Genomic DNA, 12,291 nt, shown 5'->3' with positions numbered 1-12,291 from the left:
TAGAACTTCTCCCACCTGATGCAGGTAATAAAGACAGAAACGTGTAACAGCCTGCCCCTCCCCCCCCCCTCCATTAACACCACCTCTTCTTTCCCCCCCTCCGTAACAGCCTGCCCCTCCCCCCTCCATTAACACCTCCTCTTCATCATCACTCAACTGTCTCCATCTCCTCAGCCATTTGCCCACATTTTCTTCTTCTCCCTTTCTGTAACTCTTCCAGTACTTCTTCTTCTTCTTCTTCTTTTACCCCCCCCCCCTTCCTCTTCCTCTTCCTTTCCTCCCCTGCATATCTGCCCTAATTCTCCTCCCTCCTCTCCTTTTCTCGCCTCCTTGTCCTCATCTATTTTCTATCCATCTCTTCAAACCCCCCCCCCCCCCATTTCTCTCTCCAGTAATGACTCCCCTCCTCTTTCTTTCCTCTCTCACTCCTCCTCCTTCCCTTCCTCTCTCGCCACTTCTTCATCTTCCTCTTCCTCAAGTCTTCCTCCCGTGTCGCTTTCCGTTATAACAGCGTGTGCATGTACGTGCACATTCTCTCCTTTCTCTCCCCTCCCCCCCCCATCCTACCCATACAGTGACAGTAAAGCAGTTTTGCTCCGCTCCCCCCCCCCCACCTCCTCTTCGTTTCCCCTTCCTCCTTCCTCCCTCACTATTCCGTGGTCTCTCTCCTCACTTAGTCTCACTAATGAACGACTCCCCACCCATCAGCTCTCCTTTCATCCTCTTCTTCCTTGCTCCACCCTCCTTTCTCCTTCCTCTTCGTTCTTCACATACTCCCTCGTTCCCTTTCCTTTCCACTTCCTCCTGTTCTCACTCTTTCTTTGTACACACACTCCTAGTAGCACTCTTTTATTCACCGCTCTCTCTTTTTATGTCTGTCTGTCCGTGTGCTCTCCTAATTTTTATCTCAATGTAAATGACCCTCCTTCCCTTAAACCTCCCTTAAACCTCACCTTAACTCCCTTTCCCCCCTAAGAATCTCTTTTTCCACAAGCTTCCCAGACACGAGGGCCAAGAGAGGATTTAGGATCGGGACTAGCACTGTCCTAATTACAAGATTTATCAAAAATGAACGTTTTTAAAACCATTTTTCAACGTCTTACACATCTTTGAAAGATGATTCCCCAGAAACGGAGCCTGATAACGAAAGGCTCTGGCTCCTGTTCTGCTAGTGAAGTCTGAGGATCACGAATCATGGACAAAAGAAGCTTTTTGGAGCCACTGAGCCATTTGTTTTTACCCTCGCCGAAGAGGAGGCGAGGGTATTGCAATTGGGTGTGTCTGTCTGTTTGTCTGTCTGTCCGAGCGCATAACTCAAAAACTAGTAACCCAATCGACTTGAAATTTTTACACAAGCAAGGTTCTGTCTGTGGCTCGGTCCTCCCCGAGAATGGCGTTGATCCGGATCTGGATCCAGATTCTAGAATTATTTTTACATCTGGAATTGTGCCTGTGCTGTAAACTGCCACTTTAAGAGGGAGGGACACGAATGGCATGATGGGAAAAAGAGTCCAGAAGGAGTCTTGTAGTACGTTCCGGAGCAGCAAGCTAGAGCGGGTTTGGCCCCTCTGATCCGGAAGCCCTGTTTACTGTCTCACAAGATCCAATAGTCTTTTGGAGGCGGGGTCTGCAGTCTCTGATTGTCGTTTTCTAGTTTAAGATGGGTTCATTACCGAAAGCTTCCGTTTCAGTCACATCTCCTGGTGAAATATAAGTTGTTTTAAAAGACACGCAGCACATCAACCTTTCTCCTGCTCATCATGTCCACCGGCTCTCTAGCTTTTCCTGTCCAGCAGTTTCTGGATGACCTCTCTCCCTGGCTGGCTCCACAATGATTAAAATGCACTACCAACAACTCGGCAGCAACAATCCACACCACAACAACAGCAACCCACACATTGTGCATTCTGTAGGGTGGATCCAAGGTGCCGAAGCACTCAAATTCAAAACCGTGGCATCATTTCACATGTGAGATGAGGATTTGACAGTGAAACACCTGATGGGACGGCGAACCACTCAGGTGAGGGTTTCAGGCAATGAAGCAGATGCTGTCGCGTAACTTGAAGCCAGCTTTGAAGTCCTCTTTTGTCTGCCTTTTGAGTCCGTATTTTGAACTGAACTTGACCAGCTGACTAAAATCCAGACTTGTTAAATCTATTTTCAATGGAGTCGATTGATTTTTTTAGCTCAGAAAGCTTTTAATACCGTCCACAAATGTGGACGCATTTGGCTGTAAATGAACCTCCTAGCTCTGTCCTACTGCAGGAGACTGATCCCAGACATTGTCCTCCTGTCTACTGTGGGACGGATGTCCACTCTATGCATTGTTATTCTGTGCGTGGCTTACGTTGTCGAGCGTCCACGTTCACCATGCGCTCCTGCTGCTTTCCACCTTGCATCTGTTGATTCCTTCGTCGTCCTCCCCTGTCCCCTCCCCTACTCTTGTCTCGTCTGTTCTCCCTCACCACGCTACCATTGTTCTCCTCTGCTTCTTCCGTTCTTCTTCAGTGTCTCTCTCTTTATCCTTGTGTGTGTGTAGGTACGATAGTAAGAGCCAGAATTTCTTTCTTCACTTCTGTGAGCAAAACAACCACCGGAGAGAACGGACAGAGACTCTTTGTCATGTTTAGACGGAGGACGGCAGATTCACGTCCTCATTTAAATAAGCAGATGGTGATGTTGGTCTGCATGTGGCTACTTTCACAATGAGTGTCAGGCTACTGCATAGACGCTACTTATTGCGCCCCCTCCTGACATATGAAAATAAGTACAAGTAGTTGAGCCAAGAGACAAGAGTCCCTGAAGACAAAAGGCTGCAGGCGGGGCTTAGAGACTGGGCCATCTGCGTGATGGGGAGAGCTGTGTAAGACCGAGCCCCCAACACAAGGCCTTTATATGATGAAAGGTGCTTGTGATGGTGGCCGTCTCATATTACACCAAACCAGGAACTCAGTGGTCTCAGAGCAATATTTTATGTTTAGGGTGTCATATGTACCATTGTTTATTATGTAAAAATAGCAAATAGTACTGTCATCACCAATCACATGTGTTAACTCTTGCTAATTATGATCTTAAAAAACTCCTGATTGAACTTCTTTAGAGTCTTTGCCAAAATGACTCAAATGTGTGATACATTCTGATTCTCCCAATCATTACTTGTTCACAGCATATATTTGGATAAAAGATACGTCTTTTCTTTGAAGTCTTTTTTATTTTTATTTTTTATTTGATTATGTTATGATGTGTGCCTTAAGCCGTGGGCCTTCTCACGATTTTATTATGTTCGCATAATGATAATAAAGTATCTTGAATCTTGAATCTTTTCTTTGAAGTCTGTCAAAATCTTCATATAAGCAAATTCCAATTTGTGGGGGAAACAATTTATTGTGCTAGACTGAGTTTGAAAATTCAGAGAGGAAAACACGTTTTTACTGGATGTATGGCACTCAATTTGAATTTGGCATTTAGACCTGGCATTAACATCTGCCTGGAGTACTGGCTGTGTCTTCTGGAAGGAAATGAGACAAGGAGACCTGGTGGTGGAACCAGGAAGTGCAGAAGTGTATACAGGAAAAGAGGTTAGCTCAGAAGAAGTGGGACATTGAGAGGACAGAAGAGAGTAGACAGGAGTACAGGGAGATCTATTTATCACCCTCGCCGAAGCGGAGGCGAGGGTATTGCAATTGGGTGCGTTTGTTTGTTTGTTTGTCTGTTTGTCTGTCTGTCTGAGCGCATAACTCAAAAACTAGTAACCCAATCGACTTGAAATTTTTACACAAGCAAGGTTCTGTCCGTGGCTCGGTCCTCCCCGAGAATGACGTTGATCCGGATCTGGATCCAGATTCTAGAATGATTTTTACATCTGGAATTGTGCCTCTGCTGTAAACTGCCACTTTAAGAGGGAGGGACACGAATGGCATGATGGGAAAAAGAGTCCAGAAGGAGTCTTGTAGTACGTTCCGGAGCAGCAAGCTAGAGCAGGTTTGGCCCCTCTGATCCGGAAGCCCTGTTTACTGTCTCACAAGATCCAATAATCTTTTGGAGGCGGGGTCTGCAGTCTCTGATTGTCGTTTTCTAGTTTTTTATTTATTCATGTATTTGATAGGGACAGTGCATATTAATGAACATCTATACAGACGTAAATATGCCGGATTTGAGCAAAAATGCTAATTTACATCCGCAGTCCCTCGGCAGGTAAAAGAAAGACACAACATTGTAGATGAGGCGCAAGGCAAAGGTAGAGGTGGCAAAGGTCAAACAGAGGGCATATGATGACCTGTATGCAGGTTAGAAAGTAAAGAGGGAGAGAAGGATCTGTCCAGGCTGAGTGATGAAGAGTAGAGACAGGAAGGATGTTCAGCATGTTAGACGAACACACAAATGATCCGGACACATCCCAGCACGGTGTGTGATGGGTTCCAAACTCCCACCAAGAAGTGTGCATTAAAACACTACGACCTCTTTGTGTTTACATGTCCCTGCAATGTTTGACGATGTCGTTTAATAAAGCAAAGACACGTTGACCCTCTCCATCCCTCTGAGGGTCTGACGTCACGTTCCAAATAAGGAAAGCACCTTCGCGCTAAAGTAATGGTGCCTTCACGTGCTGCACGACTGTATTACGACGACGGATTTAAAGTCCGTAATTTTATCAAAGGAATCAATGAATCTGGTGAAACTCTCCATTGAAAGTGTGTGGAACATTATGGATCATAAAATATACAAATTAAAAAGAGACTCCGGCATCAAACATCACATCAGATGAAAGTGTTGCTAAAATAAAAGTGATGTTACACAATTTAAAACAAACCCCTGGTGCAAACTGTTTAGAAATGTGTTGCAAATATTAAATTCAGAATTCCCATATACATATGAAAGACATATCTTGTCTTTGTTTTGTATTAAACTGCATTTTGGTTAAAGCAGATTACTTTCTGCTCCTTGGGTGTTGCATAACAAAAGTATTAGAAAAAGGTTAAGCTTACATTTCTCAAAAAAATATATAAAGTGTGTAAAACGCAAAAGATTTCACAGAAACCTAAATTAAACAAAACACAAACAGATGTTTTTTGGGGGGGGGGGGGGACACATTTAGTTAAAAAGAAAAGAAGAAGATAAGCCCCTCCGAGACTCAGAAGTCGGAGCTCGAACAGGGTACCTGAACGCACCACAGCCGGACAACGGAGGCTCGAGGCGGCGCGGCTCGCGGCGGGACCTGTGATCATCCTGAGCGCGCTTGGCGCCAATCGGATTTAAAAGAAAGAAGCGAATCCTTCATGGAGGTTTCAAACAGACCCGCGCCCGCCGGTGTCGCCGTTTGTCGGTGACATAGCCGGCTGCACACTTTCATTGTCATCAATCTGCCCCCCCCCCCCCCCCCCTTCTGTCTGGAGTCACGATACTAATAACAGGGACAATAGAGGTGCGCTTCTCCGGGGGGATCGATCACACGCACAACCACGAAATGGGGGTGAGTCGTGCACGATTTTTAAATGTCTCGATTAGTGATGCGATGAAAGGTGGATGTTTGTGCTCATGAAGACGTGATGGCGAGAGGAGAGAGAGAGAGAGAGAGAGAGGGAGAGAGACCCCACGGCGGGTGGGTGGATGCAGTCAGAAGGTGCTTCGCTGGCGCGGGGGCGCGCGGGGCTGCGTTCCCGGGCTAGCTGCCCCCCCGGTAGGGCAACCATCTTAGCCCACACAGCCATTGTTGCTGCGCTGCCTTGCCCTCGCCCCCCTGCGCGCAGTTAACTCCTCTCTGGGTGAAGTTGAGCCATTGTTAGCGTGCTAACGCAGTTAGCCCCCCCCCCGTAGGAACAGCGACGAGTGCGTTGCTATGCTAACAAACAATGCTACTTGCTTAGCGCGACGCGCTAGCTTAACGCGCTAGCTTAACGCGCAGGCCTGCACTTTAACTTTAAGCTAGTTTTCTTTGGCACATCCTCCACTTTCACTCGATAGACCGATCCACGTGCTTGCGTAGACCCAGCCCCGCCTGCAGCTCCTCCGGTGCGGGGGTCGCTGCTTAGCGCAGCGCGTCCCCTCTGAAGCGTCTCCTCACCGGTTTATTTTGTAATATGTCATGTCAGCGCTGTAAACGTGTCCCCTAATGGGTTCAGGCCCATTTGCTGCATGTGAAAGTGTTCTAATGGTTTATATCCTAAAATCAAATCCAGCCTCCTGACTAGAAGTTGTTTCACAGCCAATCAATTAAACTGTTCAATTTAATTTTGAGCCGCGCAAACGTAATTGTTATCGCCGTTAAATAGCCTTTATAGCCAATCAACTTACCGAACTTTTATATAATTAAATTAAATTGTATTATAATTAAACGTCATTCGTTTGACCTTTGCCCTGTAATGCTGCCTGTAAAAGGCCAAATCCTTTCCTGTAATGGCTTTTACGTATTATTTATATTAGTTCATGCAAACACTCCATCCATCTGTTCCCGCCAGTCAAAAACTTTGTCCACCCCTGTTCTAGTCCCATCTTCCAACCAATACAGCAATAAACGTTGTGGTTCTGCCTGTTTCCAGATTTCAGGCTTTTTCTGTTCTTGGGTGATTCATTCTGTGTCGTTGTGATGAAAAAGAAGCACAATTAGAATATTATATATTTTATTTCTCTGTAAAGGCAGAATGAATTGAACCTACAAAGTTTAGAAGACGTTTCTGTGAAACTAGAACAATTATTTTCCAGCGTTCTGCCATCCTTTCCAACACGGACTGTACATGACGGTATTCACACGCGTGCATACCTGTGATATCACTAAATAAAGGAATAAATGTTTGTGTGACGTTTAGATCTCTGCGTTTTCTTTCGCCTTTCATGTTTTTGTACCAAAAGCCCTTCTTCGTGTCGTAACGGGACACTTCTGGTTTTTGGTTGGAGACGCTGGCGACTTGTGTGATGTCTAACCAGCAAATACAAGATGATACTTCCAGTGTCAGAAACTCGACAGGTTCTTCATACATTAAGTAACACTTTGTTTTTTATTTGCTGGCTGACAAAGGAGTGGAGGAGAAGACCGAAATGTTCTATTCATTCCTTCGTTCATTCCCTCTCTTTTTCCATCTCACCCGTCGCTTCATCTTCGTCTTGTCTTCAGAGGAAGTCCAACAGAGCGAAGGAGAAGAAGGCCCGGCGTCTGGAGGAGAGGGCGGCCATGGACGCCGTCTGTGCCAAGGTGGATGCGGCCAATAAGGTGATTCAGGGAGCAGACTGTCCAGCGTGTGTCGCTGTCGTCGGCCTCCGGGGGGCCTCGGTGGGAGTTTCTGTGCAGGCGTGTTAATAATAAATCTACTTTTGAGACTGAAACCCTTTTGAAGGCTCTGACGGTCTCTCTTGTCAGATTTTTTATCTTTGCACGGGATGCCCTCCGTGTCCCAAATATATCCACAATTGATATTCACACAAGAGGAGAAGCCAAACGGAAGGCCATATGTTCGTTAATGCATAATTGATCGGTGGGATTAAACCCAACGGGTTGCCACTCGTGGAGCTTTGGAGGCGGTAGGCAAACTGATTTGTTCTAATTTCGTTTGGCCTCTCACTACGGGTGCCTGGTGGAGCCATAACTCCTACTTTGCCTTTGTCCCACGAGGCCTGAAGTTGTGGCAGACCGGTGCTTAGTTTAGAATTACAATCTCCAATTGTACCTTTTTAACGAAATCAAAGGCCTTCGCAAAGTGGTATGGTTTGAAAATACAAAAGTGTAGAAGTAAGAACGGATGAATAGTTTTGTCTATAAAATGTCTGAAAAAAGAAACTTGATCATGTTTTATTCCAACAGACCCCCCCCCCCCCCCCCCATCTATTTCCCACCACAATGTATTCCTTGCATATAAGAAACTAGAAGCAGGAAAAATGAAATGTTTCTTCTTGGATATTCCTCTAATGATGACTTGTGGAATCAAATCAGCGGCTTGTTTCTTGACCTACATTGAAATATTTTTTGCCAGGAGGCAAATCTAAAGCTTCATCCTCAGTATCTTTGTGAGTATATGTACATATGTTTATGCTAACTTGTGGAAGGTGAAGAGACGCGCTGCTTCTCCGTGTTGGAAGCCCTTTAAGCTCACTCCGACCCTTCTCCCACAGCTCGATGACCCGCTGGCTTCCTTCCCAGCCTTCAAAAAGTACGACAGAAACGGGTATGCGCCGCTTCGTTCCAACGCAGAGGCCTCCGTCAGCATTGCGTGGTTTGCTCTCCTTGTCTTTGCCTGACCCCCCCCCCCCCCCCCCCCCCTTCACTGTGTTTGCTCGTCTCAGGCTGAACCTGCAGATCGAGTGCAGGCGAGTGACCGCGCTCAACCCGCTGTCCGTGGAGTGGGCCTTCGAACTCACCAGAGCCAACATGCAGTCACTGTAAGGCATCGGGTTTGTGCGGTTAAAGGTGCTAAACGGCTCGAGAGTACGCTCCGGCCCGGGGGCCATATGTGGCCCTTTGGGTTTTTTAATCCGGCCCGCCAAATTTGTCCAAATTCTATCATTAAATTACATTTTATTAAAATGAAACCTCATTAATTTTACCTTTTCCCTGTAATGCTACCTGTAAAAGGCCAAATCATTTCCTGTAAAAGGCTTCTACATGTCATTTATATTAGCTCACCCATCTGTTCCTGGCCCCGCCCCTCTCTTTAGAACCCATTGTGGCCCGCGAGTCAAAATGTCTGCCCACCCCTGATTTAGGTCATGTTTTAAGTGAGGAAATGATATGGTGGGAATTTATTTATTTATATGGTCAAATGTTTATATCCAGGGTTTATCCTGCTTCCTCATCAGATGTTGCCACCAAATCAAAAAAATGTACATATATATAAAGTTTTAAGAAATTGCATCCCGTACATTTCTGCTGTTTCTATTGTCCTGCTGCAGGTATGAGCAGAGCGAATGGGGCTGGAAGGAGAGGGAGAAGAGGGAAGAGATGAACGACGAGAGGGCGTGGTATTTATTGGCTCGCGACGGCGACTCCGCCCCCGTCGCATTCTCTCACTTCCGATTCGACGTGGAGTGCGGGGAGGAGGTTTTATATTGGTACGGCGCACCCATCCAGGAGTTTGTGGATTGGAACCCATGTCGGGTTCCAGCGTGTGCCTGATTTTTGTCCTGACTTGTGTTCACCTGCAGCTACGAAGTGCAGTTAGAGAGCCGAGTGCGGAGGAAAGGACTGGGAAAGTTCCTCATCCAGATATTGCAGCTCATCGCCAACAGGTGGAACCTAGCGCTGCGTTCATGCATTCACACGAAGGCTAGCTACAACCGCGTGAATGTGCTAAATTTGGAAATCTGATTGTGATTTCCTCACACACTCATCCATAAATACTTTTGACTGGTACTATACACACAAAAATCAATAGGCCGATCTTTCAGTCAACTTGAATGTAATACTTCTGTACTTTTATTTACCTTTTCCCCCCCCGTCTGTCCAGTACACAGATGAAGAAGGTGATGTTGACAGTTTTCAAGCACAACCACGGGGCTTACCAGTTCTTCAGAGAAGCTTTACAGTAAGTACACTGACAAATGGGACGGGGAATGTGAATGCTAATTAATTACAGCTGATTCTGGTCAAAGAAGACGAATGCAGAGCGACCGTGATCTCATGCTGGAGTTCCCCGACAATCGTTTTTTGTGTTGAACCCTAAAATCGACACAAATGTCACCACGGACCCCAATTTGGTCACATTTAGTCCCGGGATCCGTCATTCAGTTCCACAAATATAAATAAAACCTAAAACAAAAATAGCATTGTGGATGGAAATGTCAAAAATAAGCTTTATTTCTTTTTCCTGACCCCACATAACCCTACGAAGAACCCCAAGGGGACCGCAACCCCACTTTAAAAACGTTTCCTCTAATTGATAAACATATTAATTCATTTTAGACCTGTTTGTTCAAGCGATTACTCTTTGTCTGTGTGCGTGCCTTTGTACTCACACACACACACACACGCACACACATACTAGTGCGCATATATGAAGAAATGCTGTAAAGCAGTGCTTCTCAATTATTTTCTGTCGCACCCCCCCCAGGAAGAAAAGAACATTTCGCTCCCCCCCCGAAAAAAACCCCACTCTCGTATCCTTATTAACATACAAAAAATATGAAAAATAAAGAAATATAGATCAACTTGCAACAAATAATAACTTTATTACCATTTTTTTTAGTCTGCAACCGAAAATGAGGAAGCCAGGTCTTTCTTCTCCTCCCACCGTAGATTTTTTGCGACCGCTCTTCTTCTGCTAATACTCCCTACGCGCACTCTGACAATCAGGGCGCCACTGCCAACTACTGGAGTGGATGTGCAATTACACTTTACTCTCGTAAGGCAAAAAAAACATTTTCTCCGCGGTCACAGGCGCCCCCCCCTGACATCGCACCGCGCCCCACCATTTGAGAACCACAGTGTAAAGTAACAATACTTTCAAAAACACAAAACTGTTAATTTATTGATTTACAAAATGCAAACTGATGCAGTCTTGAAGGACAGAGTGCTCACGCCGGATATTGGTTTGATTCCCATTTTTCCTGCTTGCTGTTTGCTCACTTTATATTTTGTTAATCGGTGAAAAACAAAATGTGGAACTTTTACCCGCATTCTTAGCGGTACTTGACCCCCCTCGAGCTGCCACCTTACAAGTTACAAATGCGTGGTGTTCTTTCAGCCACGGTTTCTACATGAACATAAAATGTCTCCGAACCGTTCGCTGCCTTCAGAAGGGTCACGGAGGGTCTTCTCTCGCTGCACATTTAGGTTTGAAATCGACGAGACTTCGCCGAGCATGTCGGGTTGCTGCGGTGACGACTGCTCCTACGAGATCCTCAGCCGGCGAACCAAGCACGGGGAGGCCTCTGCTGGACACAGCCACGGCGGCGGGCACTGCGGGGGCTGCTGCCACTGACCAGCCTCTGGCCAGCATGGTCTCAGACTCGGCGAGTGCGTGTGTGAGAGCGTGTTTCTGCTGCTACTGCAGTGTGAGCGCCCCCCCCCCCCCCCCCACGGCTTCCTTTTTTTCTTTCCTACGTCTTTGTTAAACGTTACAGCAACGTTTTTTTCTCACTCTCTTATCCCATTTACGATTTTGTTGTTTTCGACGCAGTGTCAATGAAGGCATTCTATTTAGCAGTGTAATTAGTGACGCAGTCAGAGGACGGTTAAGTATTCCGGAGGCTTTATTATTTTGAAACTTGCTACCTCAAGTCGAGATTTCTAAAGCCTTTTGTGGCAAGTCGATCGGTCTCGTCTTAACTCAAGTTACGAACCATTCAAAATGGATAGGACATATTTATAAGTTAGTTTCTTATTCCTTTGGGGCCTCAGACCAATGTTTCCATTCGCATTCGGGTCCAAACACTAGCCTGAAAAATGTTGCTGGATTGTAACGTCAGCTTTTATTTGGCTCTACCTCTGACAGGTAGAACCGGAGACAGCCTACAGGCCATTATCAGCCAATTCCAAAAACAGGGATGTCTCCACTCACATTTTTATGTTGCTCCATAAGGTCTGCCTTGTTCATGATTAAGGTTACTCCTTTCTTCCATTGGAATGAGTGGGGGGGGGGGGGGGGGGGGATTAAATGATAGGTCCAATCCAGAGCATAATCCTAGCATGACCGTACTACATGTTCAGACTTCCTTATCAAATTATTATGAACTGAAACCCGGCTCTTCCTGTCGGCTGTTCCTTGTTTCCAATCTTACATTTACAGCTGGGGACGCTCTAATTAAAGTATAACTACATCCTCCTTTCTTTTCTGGTCCAGCCTTCTTCCGTCCCCTAAAGATCCTGAATGCTGATTGATTTAATCACTTTTGTTCCTCTTGTCTCTTTGTTCACCGTCTTTCCAACTACTAGTGGTAAAATAGTTTGTCGGCGGCGCCTTTAGCCGTATTTAAAAACCAACATTTAAACCGTCCTCAATCCCTCCCTTATACATTCTGTTAGCGTGAGCAAATCATATTGATTTAATATGGATACGGATCGGTAGCTGTTAGCTCGTGGGGAGGCGACATGTATCACGATCTCTTTGCCTGCTGTTTTCTCATCTTTAGTTGCATTACAGAATCTTAAAAACGTCCCAAATCGGGGTTCTAGAACGCTGAAGCTCAGCATCACTGAACATGTGTCTCAAGTCTTCTTTTGGGTCAATACATCTCCCGTCAACATGGATTTTAAAGTTAATCATGAGTTTTGTATTGCTAGAAAAACAACTTTGCACCAAACCAGTGTTGTGTGAAGTTATATGGAATATCCACGTAGGATTTTAGACGCCACGTTACCAGGGAAGG

General features: G+C 45.7%; 1 protein-coding gene across 1 annotated transcript; it reads left to right on the top strand.

Annotated features, from left to right (window-relative positions):
* Window positions 1–5,464: 5,464 nt before the first annotated feature.
* naa40 (N-alpha-acetyltransferase 40, NatD catalytic subunit) lies at window positions 5,465–10,904 on the top strand. The gene is made up of 8 exons (XM_068757338.1): window positions 5,465–5,470; window positions 7,109–7,204; window positions 8,101–8,153; window positions 8,272–8,367; window positions 8,878–9,036; window positions 9,130–9,213; window positions 9,432–9,509; window positions 10,757–10,904. Exons 1-8 carry the CDS (start codon window positions 5,465–5,467, stop codon window positions 10,902–10,904), a joined length of 720 nt encoding a protein of 239 aa, XP_068613439.1.
* The last annotated feature ends 1,387 nt before the right edge of the window (window positions 10,905–12,291 follow it).

Source organism: Brachionichthys hirsutus, unplaced genomic scaffold (assembly GCF_040956055.1).
Source record: "Brachionichthys hirsutus isolate HB-005 unplaced genomic scaffold, CSIRO-AGI_Bhir_v1 contig_747, whole genome shotgun sequence".
NCBI lineage: Eukaryota > Metazoa > Chordata > Actinopteri > Lophiiformes > Brachionichthyidae > Brachionichthys > Brachionichthys hirsutus.
The sequence above is the reverse complement of the archived record's forward strand: the minus strand, read 5'-3'. Positions and strand labels throughout refer to the sequence as shown.

What these genes read in the sequence shown, in the direction of transcription:
- naa40 (XM_068757338.1), top strand. An exon ending in AGGTGGATGCGGCCAATAAG is followed by an intron (nt 7,205 to 8,100) that starts GTGATTCAGGGA and finishes CTTCTCCCACAG; the next exon opens with CTCGATGACCCGCTGGCTTC. An exon ending in TTGCAGCTCATCGCCAACAG is followed by an intron (nt 9,214 to 9,431) that starts GTGGAACCTAGC and finishes CCGTCTGTCCAG; the next exon opens with TACACAGATGAAGAAGGTGA.